This window comes from Dreissena polymorpha, chromosome 9 (assembly GCF_020536995.1).
Source record: "Dreissena polymorpha isolate Duluth1 chromosome 9, UMN_Dpol_1.0, whole genome shotgun sequence".
NCBI lineage: Eukaryota > Metazoa > Mollusca > Bivalvia > Myida > Dreissenidae > Dreissena > Dreissena polymorpha.
Window position 1 is genome coordinate 10,915,217 of NC_068363.1, and position 20,217 is coordinate 10,935,433.

Consider the following 20,217-nt stretch of genomic DNA (forward strand, 5'->3'; position numbering starts at 1 on the left):
TGGACCAAAGTTTGCACCGTCTGACTTGTTCGTACACTTGATCTTCTTTCACTAACTTTTTCCGCATTTTTGTCCACTTTTTCAGCAACTGTGTCAATGTTCGTCTCTTTGGTTCTTTGCCCATCGTTTTGATTTGTTTCCGACAAGGATGTGGTTCCAGAATTAACAGTGGCAGCTTGGAAGTCTTCGTCGGTTTTCTCATTTGTGATTTCTATTGCATATTCGGTCTGGCTGCCAAAGTGACGATGATTCCATATGACTTTGCCAATGATTCCATAAAGGGTGGCCAAGACAATAAAACAGCTGATAGCAACAACCAGTAGAATGCCATTGAATATAATAGGGTACCATGTGTCCATCAACTCGCTTCTAATGTTGCACTCGTATCCACGAATACCCGGGTCTCGAGTCTGAATCGATGTGCTGCCGTACATAACGAATCCAGGCCACGAGAAGAGCAGAGCTATCACCGTAGCAACTGCGCACATCACCTTGGCAACCCTGTGTGACATTTGGTTACCATGAGGAACACAAATCTTGCGATAACGATCAACAACAATCACTATTAAAATAAGCACAGAAGAGAAGCAAATAAAGTAGTTGTAAAATGTTAAAATCTTGCACATTGTGCTGTCGTAGAACGTGAACGGGTGAACAAAGTTACTGATGACAAATGGCATAGCAACAGCGCATGCAATAAGGTCCAATACACCAAGGCAGATGATGAAAATCCTGTGATTGGATGGCTTTGTCCTGAAGATGTAGATTACCAGAACATGAACATTACCCACAATTCCCACAGCAGATAATATCGATACTAGGATTATTCCTCCCATGTAGTATCGTCTTTCTTCTGCGTTCAGCTCCTCCAGGGTCAGTCCTGAGCTTGTAGCATTCATTGTCCACGTCTCTTTCTATCTTTGTTGCTGGTGAAAGGGCTTGGTTTAAATATTCCCGAATTTGCAATAACTTAATTACCACACCGTCTCTACTCAGTAGAAGTTATAACATCAAATTGGTTTTCCATAGCAAGTAAATGGTTCCGGAGTGTACAGAACAGAAAGTTTCAACATTTATTTCAATCTGTCATTTTAGCCATGTGATTTAAAAACCAACTGTAATTACAGGTATATCCGATTTCACGACTATCAACAGTGTTTACCATCATGGTTGTTTTTGTTGAATGAAAAGTGCATTGTAATAGTCCAGTTATGAATGCTTTCTCTTCAAAATTGTTGTTTATTTCTCATATAAGACAAAAACACAAAATTGTATCACATACCAAAATAATGTTTCATGAGAAGTGTTCAAAATAAAAGATTTTAAGTTCATGCAGTAGGACATTTCAGTCCACGTGATAGAATATAACTGTTGGAAACCTTTTTAAACCAAGCCATTCATTCCCATATTCACAGATAAGTAGTGTAAACTAGACAAAAACAAAATTGCAGTGATCACTATTTTAAGAAAGAAAAGAGGCCCCCTGGTATTTTAAAACCTCAACAAATATGATTTAGCTCTTATGATATGTGGGCAATTATGTAGAATACTACTGTGTGATTGCGATGCATAACAGTGGGGCTAATCTAGCCTGAATACTAGCACTTCCAGTCTCTAATCCGCTCAATGGAGGATTATAGTCATTGAAATCACACCCTACCAAGTGAGCAGCCTGGTTCAAGTTGACCCCATGTTGTGTCTGTATTCATTGTGGATTCTTAAATGACAGCTTGTTAGTTCCTTTAAGCTGTGGTCTATTGTAATACTGCTCCGAGGCAGTTAGTCCTTCTTGTACCAGTTTTTGTGGGACAACTATTGAATTTATTTTATCTTAATTTATTATAACGCATTTCACAGGTCTTTAACAAACCTGTTTACTTTTAGACAGTTCATTCAACTTTATTTTGGTTTAACCCTTAACCACTTAGATAGATATTTTAACGCATTTGTAGTCGCTTAGAAAGTTATATTTAATGGAAGACATTTCTTACTTTTAAAGTTTTAAAGGCTTCATTTCCAACACTTAGATACTGATGAGCAGCAAACAGCATAAAACCTGAACAGAGTGTTAGATACTCGCAGGTTGTTCTGGTTTTATGCTGTTTGCACATAGCCATTTTCACTTTGCTTCTGAATGGGATAGGGTTAGTGTATGTACAATTGAATGATCTTTTGAAAATTAGACCCTCAAAAGTATTTTTATGTGTAGTGGCATGGCCTGATGCCCTTGGTGTACATGCAACTTGCACCCTTGGTATACATGCAACTTGCAAAGTTTGTTTTTGCAGATAGAATTGTGTTCACTTGTGAATCATGGTATTTCTTGACCAACATCCTGTTCATATCATTACTGCAGATTGATCTATGCTGCCATAGTAATATTCATTTTATGTACACTTTGTATCCTTACTGCAATGCGGATGCATATAACTTTGAGCAGGTCTCTGGGAAATCCAGGCTTAATGCATGTGCTTCAAGTATAGTCCCATAATAGCCCCGGCGTTTTTTTCCTTTCTTTATAAAGTACCAGAAAACAGCACTTTTCCAATTGAAAGAAAAAACTACAAATTTTCCAATTTCTGTCCCAAAAATTCCCAATGGAAGGTTTTCAAAAAAGAGAAAAAAAAGTAACGTTTAGTTTGTTTCCCTATGCAGCTTTATGGCTTGAACCTAAGTAAATATATTATTGATAACTTGCCAACACTTAGTTATACATTTTAAAGAATTTGTGAGCAAAATATCACGTACACTAATATCCCAATATGAAGACTTCTCTGCCAGATTTTTCCCTGTTTCAGGGTTTTTGGCGTAAATTTTTCCCAATTGGGCTGGTACCGGTACTTTTCCCAATTGGGCTAAAAAAAATTGCTGAGCCTATGCAGTCCACACAGGCAAATCTATGAGGACACTTTCCACCTAGACCGGAATTTTTGTTTGCAAATTCCATGAAAATCTTAAATTGTCATATGTGATCAGGTGACTGCACAGGCTAATATGGGACTGCACGTGTTAGTCTGGGACTACAGGAGTTAATCAGGGAAATACTAGATGAGGGGACTGCAGGAGTTAGTCTGGGACTACAGAAGTTAATCAGGGAAATACTTGATGAGGGGACTGCAGGAGTTAGTCTGGGACTACAGGAGTAAATCAGGGAAATACTTGATGAGGGGACTGCAGGAGTTAGTCTGGGACTACAGGAGTTAATCAATCAGGGAAATACTTGATGAGGGGACTGCAGGAGTTAGTCTGGGACTACAGGAGTATAATAATGGAAATACTTGATGTGGGGACTGCAGGAGTAAGTCTGGGACTACAGGAGTTAATCAGGGAAATACTTGATGAGGGGACTGCAGGAGTTAATTTGGGAAATACTTGATGAGGGGACTGCAGGAGTTAGTCTGGGACTACAGTCGAGTTAATCAGGGAAATACTTGATGAGGGGACTGCAGGAGTTAATCTGGGACGATTGCAGGAGTTAATATGGGATGATTCTTGATGAGGGGACTGCAAGATCTAATCTGGAACGATTGCAGGTGTTAATCTGGAATGATACTTGATCAGGGGTCTGCAGGAGTTAATATGAGATGATACTTGATCAAGGGACTGCAGGAGTTAATCTGGGACTGTTGCAGGAGTTAATATGAGATGATACTTGATCAAGGGACTGCAGGAGTTAATCTGGGACTGTTGCAGGAGTTAATATGAGATTATACTTGATCAAGGGAATGCAGGAGTTAATCTGGGATTATACTTAATCAGGGGACTGCAGGAGCTAATCTGGGATGATTTCAGGAGTTAATATGGGACAATTCTTGATCAGGGGAATGCAGGAGTTAATCTGGGACTGCAGGAGTTATTCTGGGACAATACTTGATCAGGGGACTGCTGGAGTTAATCTTGGACTGCAGGAGTTAGTCTGGGACAATACATTTTTTTACTTGATCAGGGAACAGCAGGAGCTAATCTGGGACGATACTTTTAGAATATGCATTAATCCCATTGCCATTGAAATCCTACAGCTTTCTAGTTTCAGGCACTCTAGGTGTTCTTAAAGATGCATGTGTGATTTTAATACTGTTCATTTTGGAATTCTTAAGGAATTCTAAAGCTATGCATTGACAGTGATGTGTTGGTGAAGAAGTGTGATCTAAGTTCCCACATAAACCATGCCATTCTATTTTCAGATACCCTGGGTGTCCTTGCATGAAGTGTGTTATAAGTTCCCACGTATACCATGCTGTTCTATTTCCAGATACCCTGGGTGTCCTTGCAAGATGCGTGTTCTAAGTTCCCATGTATACCATGCAGTTCTATTTCCAGATACCCTGGGTGTCCTTGCAAGATGTGTGTTCTAAGTTCCCATGTAAACTATGCTGTCTATTTTCAGATTACCTGGGTGTCCTTTCACGATGTGTGTTCTAAGTTCTCATGTTAACCATGCTGTTCTATTTTCAGATACCCTGGATGTCCTTGACGATGTGTGTTCTAAGTTCCCATGTAAACCATGCTGTTCTGTTTCGAGATACCTTGGTTGTCCGTGCACGATGTGTGTTTTAAGTTCCCATGTAAACCATGCTATTCTGTTTCCAGATACCCTGGGTGTCCTTGCATGATGTGTGTTCAAAGTTCCCATGTAAACCATGCTGTTCTATTTCCAGATGCCCTAGGTGTCCTTGCAAGATGTGTGTTCTAAGTTCCAACGTAAACCATGCTGTTCTATTTCCAGATACCCTGGGTGTCCTTGCATGATGTGTGTTCTGATTGCCCTGTAATACCATGCTGTTCTATTTCCAGCTATATACCCTTGGTGTCCTTGCATGATGTGTGTTTGATTGCCCTGTAATACCATGCCGCTCTATTTCCAGATACCCTGGGTGTCCTTGCACGATGTGTGTTCTAAGTTCCCACGTAAACCATGCTGTTCTATTTCCAGATACCCTGGGTGTCCTTGCACGCTGTGTGGGCACTGAGATGTTCCAGCCACTCACTAAGGAGAGCATTGAGTTTGGCTTGAATTTGCTGAACACTGCAGAGGATCCAGACCAGAGAAGATGCATGTGTGTAACTTTCTGGAGCATTTATAATGTATTGACAAACTTTCAGGATAATGCTGAATTAATTATCATGTATTGACCTATTGCCAGTCTTTGTTAGTACAGTTCCTAATTTTTAGCTCTACTGGCCGAAGGCCTGAAGAGCTTATGTCATGGCGTGGTTTCCGTTGTCCGTGTGTGTGTGCGTTAAACTTTTTCTTGTTTATGCGATAAAGTCCACAGTTTTCATCCGATTCTTTTCAAACTTGTTCAGTGTCTTTATATAAATGAGGACTCGAACCCTATTGAAAATGGGTTACATCAGAGTAAAAAGTTCAGAATGATCTCCCCTTGAATTTGAGAAAATTGTGAAATAAGGCTTGTTTACGCAATAAAGTCCACAGTTTTCATCTGATTCTTTTCAAACTCTTCAGTGTCTTTATATTAATGAGGACTCGAACCCTATTGAAAATGGGTTACATCAGAGTAAAAAGTCCAGAATTATCTCCCCTTGAATTTGAGAAAATTGTGAAATAAGGCTTGTTTACGCAATGAAGTCCACAGTTTTCATCCAATCATTTCCCAACGTGCACAGTGTCTTTATCTGAATGATGAGTCAAACCCTATTGAAAATGAGCAATATCGGAGTTATAAGTCCAGAATTATCTCTCCTTGAATTTGAGGAAAAATGAAAATCTTTAACATTTTGCCATATTTTTTGCAATGTTGAAGATAGCAACTTCATATTTGGCAGGCAAGTGTATCTCATGGAACTGCACATTTTGAGTGGTGAAAGGTCAAGGTCATCCTTCAAGGTCAAAGGTAAAAAAAAATCAAAGCGAAGCAGAAGGGGACATAGTGTTTCCGACAAAAACATTTTTTGTTTGTTTACATATAAAGTTCTATCTTTTTGAAACTTCAACGGATGTTTTATATCATCAAGGGCCAGAACCCCATTGAGAGTGAAGTAAATTCGTCCAACTTATTGTTGAAAAGGAGCCATTTGAAGTTAAAATTTTACATTTCTTCTTGTTTATGCAATATATTTCCCATTTTGGGTCTGTTTATTTAAACCTTACTCATATTGTTCATACTATCAAGGGTTGAGCCCTATTGATTCCAGCCAGTAGAGCGATTCAGGCCCTCATGGGCCTCTTGTTCTATTCATTCTGCCAAGTTTCAAGCTAAAGATTTTCATGAAAAATTATTCTGTCTTGCCAAATTAAATCTGACTTTGGTCAAATTTAATGTAGATATAATTGTTATTTGGTGAATGTTGATATGATTGTAATTACCCTAGGGGAATTTCCATAATAATGGAATCTTAATACACGTATAAGGCCGAATTTCAGATGGAAAATGCCATTTAATGCCTTATTTATTGACAAAATGTTTGATAAAATATATTTCTGGATCAACATTGCTCACTTCTCAAAAATTCCTTTATATTTACACTCTTACATAAAGACCCCTTAAACTTTCAGCTATGGCCTATTTGCGGCCCTGTCAACACTCCTGAAGGTCAACATGGGTCCCTATCTGGAGACTATGATGCACTTCATGCTGCTCTCTTTACGTTCAAATGAAGGGGTCAAGGTTAGTGAAGAATTTATTGAATGTCCAGCATAGCTGGCTTGTATGTAGTAGTGGGACACTACATGTCAAGGTGACCTTGAAATAGAATATGATATATTGTAAAAAAATGCCAAGTGTTTGACAAAGGCATTTTTTGTGTACTAGGCCTCAGAAATATCTGATTGTCCAACTTCAATACTTAAAAGCCCATTAACACTCAAAATCAACGAATATTTCGTGCAATATTTCGAAAAATAAAGTTAACACATATAATAAAATCATTGTCAGATTTATCAGTTTTGTCCATTTAATTATTTTTGAAACTATTATAAAAAAATGCAAAGTGTTTGACAAAGGCATTTTTTGCGTACTAGGCCTCAGAAATATCTGATCGTTCAACTTCAATACTTAAAGGCCCATTTACACTCAAAATCAACGAATATTTCGTGCAATATTTCGAAAAATCAAGTTAACACATATAATAAAATCATTGTCAGTTTTATCAGTTTTGTCCATTTAATTAGTTTTGAAACTATTATAGCCATATTATGATATCCATTAAAAGTTTTAAAGCGGCAGAATCTGTTTGTATTTTTATCATTGCCAGAGTTGATAAAGAAAACAATGCCAATATCTTTACTCACTTATGCTTAACAGGTTTTATCGTTTTGTTTTTCTGATATGTGCTCTGATCTCACGGCCGTTTCAGGCTCACGTGAAGGAAGAAAGCAGCAGCTTCCTGTTTGATGATGCAGAGTTTGACACAGAGTGTGATATAGAGGCAGAGGAAGATGAGGCGGAGGGAGACATGTCGGACATCGCTGGCATATCTGTAGAGAACGCGTATATGGAGGAGAAAGAAGACACAGCCGTAGCCATTGGAGAGATTGCAGTGAATGCTGGGTAATATTTATACATTATATAGCAAGGGACTTCGTCATAGCTGTGAGAGAGATTGCAGTTAATGCTGTGTAATATTACTTACTTATATATCAATTGACTAATGACTTATCTCCCATGTTCTAATGATCCAGGGTGTCATTCCTGCCTTTTCTGGAGGAGAGCTACAGTGAGCTGCAGATCCTGTTGGAGTACCCGGCCTCGAGAGTCAAGAAAGGGGCCGTAATGGCGTTGGGACAGCTGTGTGTGTGTCTGCATGAGGTCATGAAGACGGGTCATGAGGTTGCAACATCCAGGACAGGTGAGGGTTGAGATGTTAAACCTGAAAACGGCTTTTGCAAACAGCATAAAACCAGAACAGCCTGCGAGTAACTCGCAGTCTTTCAGGTTGTATGCTCTTTGCTGCTCATTAGTATCGGAAAAGAAGCCTTTAAAACTTGAATCTAGTAAACAAGATCTTTAATTGAATGGAACTTTCTAAGTGACTACAAATGTGTCTAAATTCGATCTGAGTGGGAAAGGGTTAACCTGGGTAGTAGTATTTTGTAGTTTAGTCTGTTATTCATTTTACATGTTTAATAATAAAAGTAAAGCAGGTTAAAGATTTTCAAATTGAACCCCTACCCCTGCTCCCTACACTTTTGTTAAGTATAAAGTATGGTGAGATGAATTCTAGACAAAAAAGTGTCAATAGAAGACTCAGTTCAAAGAAGATGTGAATTATCTACTGGAGGCAGTGATGCGATATTGGCCTCCTTTAAGCCGAGAGGTCCAACTTTTGATTTCCACTTGGCCTAAATACTGAGATCTTTTAATGCATCGTTTCTTCACAAGATGCAATGGTGCTTCCAAGGATGCACCCGTTTTTCTCATGAAACAGACTTGAAAAATGTCATTATAACTGGAGTTGTTTTGGATACACCGAGTTTAACTAAACTAAGATTCAAAAACCAATTCCAATAACTGCTATGTAATCACTATGTTAATGTGTATTTTTTTACATTGCAGCCATGATGGAGATGCTTAACAACCTGGTGCCCAAGTTCCTGCATGTGATCTCTGAGGACACAGACCGTGAGGTCGTCATGGCTACTGTGGACGTGGTTCACGACCTCCTGGAAAAGATAGGCCAGCCTGTGCTGCAGGTGCCCAACGCGACGGACCAGATTCTGACACGCATGAAACTTATCTTCATTCACAAGGTTAGACAACTGCAGTATTGCTTTATGATGAAAAAAGAGGTTACAGGGAGATTATACGATTTTTATATGTGTTCAATTGTAATATATTGATAAAAATATGTTACAATAACACAAAATAGGCAAGAAAAATTATACATTGAAGACGAATTCCATAAAAAGCAGCAAAAACAAATAAGCGCCCCGAGCCGATTGTGACGGAAGATATTTCGTACATATTTTCTTACAATAACTGAAGCATTCGTCTTTTTATTGGGATCGGAGTTAGTGTTCGTGTGTTGTATGAATAGATATAGCTGCAGGAAATTAAAATGATCCGTAAAACTAAATTTAATTTACATCGTACATGCATGATATACATTTGACTGTACAGACATTTTTGATTTCAGAATTGAATATCTAGCTTATTTCATATGTTTCGACACATGATCTTCTTAACTTTTATTATAATTTATATTGAAATATATGTATAATAAGTTTTTTACACATTTTATATAAATTCATAAATATTTGACAAAATCGTATAATCTCCCTTTAAAGTTATTCTTTCTAGCTTGATGTCCTTCAAAGCCATAGGCATATTGAGAATAGTGGACTTAGTTTTCTGGTTAAAAGCTGTACTTCGTGTCCTTAGAGACTTAATAAAACCTGTACTTAGTGTCCTTGGAGACTTGATAACACTCCCAGAGTGGGGATTGTCTGCAGTCTGATTGCTAGGCATACACCATATCCACTAAGCCACCATGACTTCAGGGCTGCTTTTGCATAAATGTGTCGCATTCTGAGAAAACTGGGCATAATGCATGTGCGTAAAGTGTCGTCCCAGATTAGCATGTGCAGTCCACACAGGCTAATCAGGGACGACACTTTCCGCTTTTATGGTATTTTTATGTCCCCCACTATAGTAGTGGGGGACATATTGTTTTTGCCCTGTCTGTTGGTCTGTCTGTTGGTCTGTTGGTCTGTCTGTTTGCGCCAACTTTAACATTTTGCAATAACTTTTGCTATATTGAAGATAGCAACTTCATATTTGGCATGCATGTGTAGCTCATGAAGCTGCACATTTTGAGTGGTGAAAGGTCAAGGTCATCCTTCAAGGTCAGAGGTCAAATATATATGGCCAAAATCGCTCATTTTATGAATACTTTTGCAATATTGAAGATAGCAACTTGATATTTGGCATGCATGTGTATCTCATGGAGCTGCACATTTTGAGTGGTGAAAGGTCAAGGTCAAGGTCATCCTTCAAGGTCAGAGGTCAAATATATGTGGCCCAAATCGCTTATTTATAAATACTTTTGCAATATTGAAGATAGCAACTTGATATTTGGCATGCATGTGCATCTCATGGAGCTGCACATTTTGAGTGGTGAAAGGTCAAGGTCAAGGTCATCCTTCAAGGTCAGAGGTCAAATATATTTGGCCCAAATCGCTTATTTTATGAATACTTTTGCAATATTGAATATAGCAACTTGATATTTAGCATGCATGTGTATCTCATGGAGCTGCACATTTTGAGTGGTGAAAGGTCAAGGTCAATGTCATCCTTCACAAGGTCAAGGTCATCCTTCAAAGTCAAACGTCATATAGGGGGACATTGTGTTTCACAAACGCATCTTGTTGTTTAAAGGAAGTCTCTTCTACACGAAAATCCAGTTAAGGCGGAAAGTGTCGTCCCTGATAAGCCTGTGCGGACTGAAGAGGATAATCTGGGACGACACTTTAAGCACATGCAATAAGCCCAGTTTTCTCAGAACGCGTCTCAAATATTCTTCCATATGCTAGTTTACGGGAATGAGGGATGGCATCTATCAAATGAGAATTTTTGTGTGCAAAAATATATAGGGAGATTGAATTACTAAATTGCTTATACTCGTTTAACAAGTATTAAATGTGCAACTATTATGGCATTATTTTGTATACCAAAAAATTAATGATTTTCAACTTTAAAAAAGATTTCCTTTGCATTAAGGATTTTTGCATCTCTATTTTGGAGATGTTTTCATTCCATTAATGAGAAAGGAATCATATTTGTTGCTTGGAAACCATACCTTTTAGCCTACCTTTTTAAATAAGGGAACACATATCACCTTTTCAGTTGTCTTTCCTTAGGTGGCCTGTCAGTGTGAGGATGATGAGCAGGAGGAGGAGGAGGAAGAACAAGCAGAGTTTGATGGCATGCTCATAGAGTCTGCTGGTGACGTGATTCCTGTAATGGCCAAACTTGTTGGCGGGGAAAACTTCTCAGCGTTCTTTGCGGGATTTCTGCCGGATCTGCTGAAAAGAATGGTACATTTGATTGTGGTTGGAAAATTGTCTGGTTTTTAATGTGCCTGAGGTTGTTAATAAATCATTCTAAATAATTAGTGACTTCAATCTCAAGCATTTGTTGTTAAATATGATATGAGATGTTTATGATTTTAAGTTAATGGATCACGGGGAGCTGGTGTTTTCATCTCAGTGTGAGCTTGTTTGAAATGCATTTTGAAAAATACATTGGAAGCAAAATGTGTAATTATAAGATGTAAGAAAAATTGTTCTCAAACCCTTTTAAATCATAATTATAATGTCCTATGGTAATGTGAATGTTGCTCTTAATCCATACTTTATGATATTTCCACTTCCAACCTCTCAACACCCTTGAAGCATCTTTGCTCTTTATTTAATCATGAGTAAAACAAATATTTCACTCTTCAAACAACACAATCAAGATCTACATGTTTGATAGTGACAGTTTTTGAAAACGCAAACGATGAAACAGACATGTGAAAGTCATAGTGACTTCTTGCTTCAGACGCCCAATGCATTGACTTTCGTTCCCCATTTATCACAAAGAGGCAGACAAGTTCTCTCCTTTCACCATGGAACTCCATTCACCCTTCACACCCCTGTATCTACCTTCATTTCCCTTCAACATTCATCTACCTTCATTACCCATCAACATTAATCAACATTTATATCCTCAACCATTCATCTACATTCATATCACTTCACTATTAATCTTTCTTTGTATCCCTTCCCCATTTATGTACCTTCATATCCCTTCACCATTCATCTACATTCATATCCCTTCAAAATTCCATGTACCTTCATATCCATTCACCATTCATCTACATTCATATTCCTTCACCATTGAGTGCCTTCATATCCATACACCATTCATCCTTCATATCATACATTCATTATATCCTTCACCATTGATGTGCCTTCATATCCATACACCATTCATCTACATTCATATCCATTCACCATTCATGTACCTGTATATCCCTTCACCATTCATATCCATTCACCATGCATCTACATTGATATCCCTTCACCATTCATCTACATTCATAGCCATTCACCATTCATCTACCTTCATATCCCTTCAACATTTATCTACATTCACCATTTATATCCCCTCACCATTTATCTCCCTATGCCATTCTTCTCCCTCACCATTTATCTCCCTCACCATTTATCTCCCTCACCATTTAACTCCCTCACCATTTATCTTCCTCACCATTTAACTCCCTCACAATTTATCTCCCTCACCATTTAACTCCCTCACCATTTATCTCCCACACCATTTAAGTCCCTCACCTTTTATCACCCTTCACTACTTATCTCCCCTCACCATATATCTCCAATTTACCATTCCTCACACAGAGGCAGACGAGTTCTACTGCAGAGAAGTCCTTTGCGGTAGGGACGCTAGGGGAGACAATCGAGGCGGTTGGCCCGTCAATCAGTATGTACGCGGAGACGCTGTACCCCGTGTTTGTGAAGATGATACGAGACGAAGATGACGAAGTTCGCAGCAACTCTGTGTACTCCATGGGCGTCCTCATGTCAAAATGTGGACAGAAGATGCACAGGTTAAAGTTATAATCTTTTTATTTTAGCTCAATTGCAATGACTTTTATACCAAATGATCTGAACATTGGGAAGTTATTTGCCCTTGAACATTGCTGAAAACACAGTATGTGCTGGTAATTGTCAAACTTTTGACAACCTCTTGATCAAACAACTTTTTTATGCCACCGGATCGAATGATCGGGGGTATATTGTGTTGGGCCTGTCTGTCTGTATGTCATTGTATGTTTCTGTCTGTCTGCCTGTCATTATATGTGTCCCAAAACTTTAACCTTGGTCATAACTATTGCAATATTGATGATAGCAACTTGATATTTGGCATGCACGTGTATCTCATGTAGCTGCACATTTTGAGCGGTGAAAGGTAAAAAAATAAAATCCAAGGGAAGAAACAAGCTTTAAAGGGAGATAATTTCTATTTATCATTTGGTAGGTACAGATAATTTTTAGAAGGAAAGTAATATTTTTTAAAGGAATATAATCAAAAACAAAAATAAATCAATCAAAGCGGTGCAGTAGGGGGGATTGTGTTTCTGTCAAACACATCTCTTGTTTTTTATGCCGGTAGGGTGGCATATAGCATTTGAACTGTCTGTCTGTGTGTCCGTCCGCAAATTTTTAACATTGGACTTATTGAAGATAGCAACTTGATATTTGGCATGCATGTGTATCTCATGGAGCTGCACATTTTGAGTGGTGAAAGGTCAAGGTCATCCTTCAAGGTCAAAGGTAAAAAAAAGATCAAAAGGAAGTAGCAAGCTTTAAAGGGAGATAATTGCTATCTATTATTTGGCAGGTACAGATCATTTTTACAAGGGAAGTAATTTTTTTAAAGGGATCTAAAAAACAAAAATAAATAAATCAGAGCGACGCAGTAGGGGGCATTGTGTTTCTGACAAACACATCTCTTGTTTTGGTGTAGCTTTGAAGTAAACTAAGCTTAGTATTTTGAAGAATAATTTTAAGCACGACTATTTGTTGGCATGGAGAAAAATTATGCCCCTTTCTGTACTCGAAATTCAGGTGTAGGTTTGCATGAACCAAGCCCTATTCATTTGTTTACTACAGATACTGAAATAAAACTTTAAATACTTGTATTTGCTCACAATTTTTAAACAGTGACTGACCAAGACCTGTAACATTTAGGTTTCTTTTAAGAAAAGTAAGATAAAGGTTTGTGTCGAATCTATGCAGGATGGAATTTGGTAAAAGTTTGCCTGGAACATAAATATGTCTCTGTACCTTCTACAGTTTTTTATTCGAAACTTAACACATGTCTTCCGGATCATCATTCAAGGCCATTGATGAAGCACAGACTCATATGTTTGAGTCACCTTTTTTTCATGCACTTTCAAAGGTATTCACATCAGCAAAAGTGTGGGTGGTAGGTAATACATTCCAAATAATGTCTTCATGTAAATGGTATTTTCATTATCATTGCAGACACTACGCTGAAGTACTAAAGATCCTTTTTGGGGTCTTGAACAATGAGAAGAATGGCCGTGTGATTGACAACGTGTGTGCTGCGGTCAGCAGAATGATCCTGACCAGCCAGAGTAATGTGCCCTTGGATGTGGTAAGTGAAGAGATCATCAGCTTTTCCAAGATAGAAAACCGAGTTTCCACTATTCCTTTAATATAAATTGGTTTTGGAAGCCTTTGTTTTATTAAAACAAACTCTTGAGTCCCTTTCATGGGTTGAACCAGTACTTGTTATCTTTGTAGATGGTACATGTGATAATGTAGGGTGTCTTGTCTTGTAGTTGTTATGTGTGATTGTGTACCTTGTCTTGTAGTTGTTAGGGTGCTAGCCCTTTATGTGCCTTATCTTGTAGGTGGTGCCTGTGATTGTGAAGTGCCTGCCATTGAAAGAGGACCAGGAAGAAAACATAACAATCTACCGCTGCATCACTCAGCTTTATGCTGCAGGCAACAAAGAGGTATGCATGGAGTTGATTTGTTGAGTGTTTGGTTTAACTTGTTTGTGGAGTTAAATTGTAGAATTGTCATCATCATGAAGTGTAGATGTGCTTGACCTTTTATTTTATTCGGAGTGATCAACACATTACTTACTGATTTGGCCTTGTACATAAAGTACTTAATCACTTGGTTATATCAATCACTTTTGTGACAAAACTATTTGTTTAAGTAAGGCTTAATATAAATACTTCATTTTAAAGCAATTAAAACTTCCAACTCCCTCACTAGATGGAAGGATATTGTTTTAGCCTTGTCCGTTAGTTGGTCATTCCTTCCACCCATCCAAAGCATTGTTGTGTCCGGAGCCATATCTTGGAACTCCTTGGGCCAATTTCATTGAAACTTGGTATGAGTGCATATATGGATAAGAGGATGTTGCATGTCATATGCCGTTGCTTTGTATTGGCTTATAATAGAGGAATGGTCCATTTTTTACTTGAATATGTTTGTAAGTCTGGAACACTTGTGTCCTTATTATCCCCGGCCATAGGCGGAGGGATATTGTTTTGGCGTTGTCCGTCCGTCTTTCCGTCCTTCCGGCACTTTTGTGTCCGGAGCCATATCTTAGAAGTGCTTTAGCGGATTTCATTGAAACTTGGTATGAGTATATATATGGATAAGAGGATGATGCACGTCAAATGGCATTGTACACCATCAGTTTATAACGGAGTTATGGCCCTTTGTATCTTGAAAAGATGCTTTTTTGTGTCCGGAGCCATATCTTGGAAGTGCTTTGGTGGATTTCATTGAAACTTGGTATGAGTATATATATGAATAAGAGGATGATGCTTGTCAAATAGCATTGTACACCATTGGATAATAACAGAGAAATGGCCCTTTGTATCTTAAAAAAATGCTTTTTGTGTGTCCGGAACCATATCTTGGAAGTGCTTTGATGGATTTCATTGAAACTTGGTATGAGTATATATATATGGATAAAAGGATGATGCACGTTGGCTTTGTCCATCAGTCCAGAAAACTTTTGTGTCCAGAAGTATATTGGCGGGGTATATCAATTCATCAAATTTGCTTTTTTGTTTAGGTGGTTGCTGGTATCCCAGACATTCTGAAGGCTATAGCTGGGTGCTTAGGAACAGAGAACTTCAAACCAGGTCTGTTAGCAACTAAGTCCTTTGAACTCCACATTTGTTGTTCTAAGAAATATTTATCACTTAGTTGTGCTACTAATAATAAGTTAAAAGAACTCAAATGGTGGCAACCTTTCCAATTTCAGGGTTTGTATAGAACACATTTCACCAATAATCTAAATTTGTGTGTGCATATATGCATAATAAATTAGTAATTAAAGCATGCATGAATATTACAAGGTTGTATATCAACATGCATCTTATGGTAATATTCCATATAAATAGCAGGAAGAAGTGGCGTCTTAATGTTCGTTTTGCATCCTTTTTGTATAGTATATCAAAATACTACTACTGTCTGACCAGAAATTTGCTGTTTAGTAGGTTTTCCATATGACTTTTTTATGATTCTCAACAGAGTGTGAGAAGTTAACAGTGGACTTTGTGAAAGACGTAGCGAGCAAATATCCAGAAGCCTTCCAGAATCTAGCAAGCTCCCTCAGCCTGGAGCTGAGCTCGAAGCTGCAAGCCTGTGTTCACGTCATCAATGGACATGGTGTCAATGGGGCCTCTTGATGCAGCCATGTGTGTTTGTCTAGGTGAACACTGCTTACCCTGCGCCAGTTATTTCGCATAAAAGTATTTTTAGTTGCTCTGTTTAAATTGTGTAATTGGGTTTGTGAAAGATTTTTCATGAGATTTTAAAATTTGTTGTGGCTATTGTGGCTGTGGCTATTGCTTCCTGATTTTAGTATAAACGCCGTTAAATGAGATATCATTCCAAAAAGGTGGAGCCTAATTGATCAGGAGTGTGATTTTTTTGGTCAGAAAATATACTCCACTTCAATGCCAATTTCAACAATTTTTGTCAGATGATATTTTCCATTTCAATGCCAATTTCAACAAATAGTTCTTAAATTTACTAGATCTATAAAATATTAATAAAGAATCAGTAAAACCTGTAATGTAGAGGGTGAATTATCCTTCCATGAAATTTTACCAAAATAGTGAACCTTGATTTATGATGTGAGATGATCTGATGAACAAATCAGTCAACAGTGGTTTTAATCAAAAATGCTAAAAGTTTGTTGTTAAATTGTTTTTGTTAGTAGTTTGTTGATCGAATTATGAAATGTTATTCATAATAAGATAATTTCAGATCATTTACAACTTAATTGTTGAAGTCAGCAATTGTTATTGCAATGCAATACTACATGGTGCACTGTATTGTCTAAACATGTTTGTATTTTACCGTTTCATTTACCTGTTCAGCATTCATGGGTTCTTTATATAAATTATTTGTTTAAGCTCGTTTGAAGGGAAAGATATATGTGTGTTAAACATGGGACTTAAATACGAATCTATAATTCAGGGACATACCATGATTATGCCCCGTTAACCATGTGTGCAAAAAGAAGAATTGCATTTATGTTTTAAGATTAACACTAACGTGTATAGTTCTGTCATGTAATGTTCTTGTCAATAAACAACTTTTTGACTATTGATTTTATTAAAACATGTGTCATTAAACATTCACCATGTACATATTCCTGTCTGAAAATCAAATAAGAATTATAAAAATAAATCTAGATAGTCAACTATATTATATACTAGAGGTATTCTGAATCTTCTTGAATACAGTAATAGCCCAGTACATAAAATACTAATTGCAAGTACATGTGTAGCTGATATAAACCATGCATTATATTTGCATTAATTATGTTATATGTATTTAATATTATTTATACCTCCAAAAACATGTCCATAATACTGCAGGTCTTAAACATGATCCTTATAATCACATAAACATACATTTGGTTGTGGGTTTACGAAGGGATGATTCTTGTAATTATGAATTTAATTAACATATATTTTTGTTAACTTGATGTTATAATACATTTAATATACATATTTGGTGATCAGCATATTTTTTATAAGTATTTTAAAGAAGTTTTTCATAGAGATTTGTTGTAATTGTAGGGTGCTTTAAAGCTCAAGATAACTGAATGATGTTACTTCATACTTGATCTATAATATAAGTTTAGTTTACAGATAAATATATCATAAGATAAATGAAAATTGCACAGTTTGGAGTTCATTTTTTTCTATACAAACTATGAAGGAAATTGTTTGTGTTTTTTGTTGTTGAATATCTTGCAGCTGTAAATTGTTGGATTCAATCTTTGTTTCACAGAAAATATGTCAGTTAATGAAGGTTGTGTTTGTAATTAGTTATAAATAAACAGGACTAATGTGTTTGTGATAAACAGGGTCTAATATGGTAAGACAGGCATTCAAACAAGCGGTTTATTGTGCCATCTGAATTTGGAAGTTTATTTCATTTAGAAGTACAGTTTCAACAATGTTTCATTTGCACATTGTAATACTCTGAAAGGTGAACTGCAATTCTCACCATACCGGTATCTTTTCCGCATTAAACTATGTTTATACTTCGATAGTGATTTTTGGGCCCCCAGGATTTACAGATGTGTTTAGGCATATAGGGATTGGCTTCTCAGTTACTTCTTGTGTCCATATGAGGTTTAATCAAAATGGCACCTTTGGTACAACATTAATGATGCTTGAGACAAAACATTAATACTTCAAATGATGTTGTCTTTCCACATCATGTTACCTTATTTGACGTTGACAATCCCCTACCTTTGGAAATAATTAGTAATTCAGATGGTTCAAATGCATAGTCCACCAAAATGTCATGTTTCGTCTAAACATCAGTACTGCTTGCTTCAAAGCTTTGATACTTGCATTGATGTTTTTAACAGGCTCAACACATCCTAATGCCTTAACCTCATCTTCGCCTAGCCATTTACCTTCTTTTTGGCATATAACTATTCAAATGGGCAAATGAATCGATACATATAAGGCATCAACTGGGGGCTCATACGTTAATGGAATGCATCATCTTGTTGTTTGCTGTATTTGCTCCCTAGTGTCAGAGGCTTAATGGCTGTTTAATTATGTTGTGATATATGGACTTTGATATTGAAAGGCTTAATTAAAAATGATCATTTAAATGAAGACTTGAACATAATTATTAGGCAGGAAATTCAAAAATTTATTTGGTGTCGTTGGAGGTTTTTTTATTGATATAATCATAGTCATTTGTAACTTGTTGTTAAGAATCTGTGCTGAGTTATATTGGTGAATAATGATTTTGTTTAAAAACGGTTAAAACATATTTAGAACTTGGTCATGTAGTTCCATTTGGTAAAGAGTTTGTATGCATATTACTCTCCTGTATTTATTTGGTTTAATGTATTATTTTGTGCAATACCATATTTCCACCATATTGTCTTTTGTTCGTTGTCTATATGGCATATAATAGTTTGCATCATCCATATGTTGGTCTTTCCACTAAATGCTAATATTTAGACACCTGGTCAGTGTCGAAGGAATTCAACACCAAATTAAAGCACATGTATAGATTGACATACGAGTTAAAGGAACACAGCTCATATATCATTAGATATTGAGTTTGCTCTGTACTTAAATTTGATAACTGCAAAGCATGCTTCGATTGGAACTGAAATTCAAAAATAGAAAATAGACCATTGTTTAGGACAAAGAGGATGTGCAGAGCTCTTAGACATGGGCCTTGTATCAAAAACATTCTTAACCCTTTACCACTTAGATACATTTTACGCATTTGTAGTCCCTTAGAAAGTCAAATTTTATTATAGACCTTTCTTACTGATTGCAAGTTTTAAAGGCTTCATTTCCAACACTTACCGGTACATATTGTTGAGCAGCAAATAGCATAAAACATTAACATACTGCAAGTTACTCGCAGGCTGTTCTGATTTTATGCTGTTTGCACATAGCTATTTTCCATTTGCCCCTGAGTGGGAAAGGGTTAAGCCAATATTCTGAATATTCTTTTCAATTTTTAGATAACATTTTTAACCGGTTCACTCTACTTATGGTACGTTTTGTAACGATTCGACTCTTCATGACGTACTTTTATATACATGCTCACTTTACTTGAGGTACTTTTGCAAAAGCTTTCTTATTTACTTTTGTAACCGGGTTCACTCTATCTCGGATACCTTTGCAAACGCATTCTCTATGCATGGGTACTGCACGTTTACAAAAAAGTCATAGCATATTTATGTTTCACCATATCCGACTAAATTTCCTATTAACTTAGAGGGCTATTTAATCGCTAAAATATATTCGAAATTTCAATAGAATAAATCTGGTTAGGTTCTGCTTTTCACAAAATCCGTGACCGTGATAATAGGGTAGTTAAACATATCGCGTCCCGGGTAACCTGAATGGTATAGTCATATCTGTCTAAAAATGCCAATTTTCCCTACACATACGGCAAAAATCACAATATTTTATCGAACGGAATGGTTATGTGCTTAGTATTCTGATATATTTTGATGTTCAGTTGAATTATGTACTCCTATTCCGTACCAGTTTCCTTATTTTTGTAAAATTTCACGTTTTCGATTTATATAGCCTGCAGACGCGTTGTTCCAAGTGAGACCACAAAGTACAACAATTAAGCATATTTTTTAATAAGGAAGCGTGTATTTACTTTTTAAAAACATTGCGGCATAT

The 20,217-nt window shown here is 36.9% G+C and overlaps 1 protein-coding gene across 1 annotated transcript in view; it reads left to right on the forward strand.

Moving 5' to 3' along the window:
* Nucleotides 1–18,940, forward strand: part of LOC127844931 (importin-4-like) — a 65,592-nt gene extending 46,652 nt beyond the window's left edge. The window contains exons 15-25 of the mRNA XM_052375493.1: nt 4,934–5,057; nt 6,518–6,629; nt 7,318–7,511; nt 7,643–7,809; nt 8,517–8,710; nt 10,820–10,996; nt 12,359–12,567; nt 14,009–14,141; nt 14,401–14,505; nt 15,588–15,657; nt 16,049–18,940. Coding sequence (XP_052231453.1) covers nt 4,934–5,057; nt 6,518–6,629; nt 7,318–7,511; nt 7,643–7,809; nt 8,517–8,710; nt 10,820–10,996; nt 12,359–12,567; nt 14,009–14,141; nt 14,401–14,505; nt 15,588–15,657; nt 16,049–16,206 — 1,643 coding nt within the window. The 3' untranslated portion in view covers nt 16,207–18,940. The remainder of the gene's footprint in view (nt 1–4,933; nt 5,058–6,517; nt 6,630–7,317; nt 7,512–7,642; nt 7,810–8,516; nt 8,711–10,819; nt 10,997–12,358; nt 12,568–14,008; nt 14,142–14,400; nt 14,506–15,587; nt 15,658–16,048) is intronic.
* Nucleotides 18,941–20,217: the final 1,277 nt, after the last annotated feature.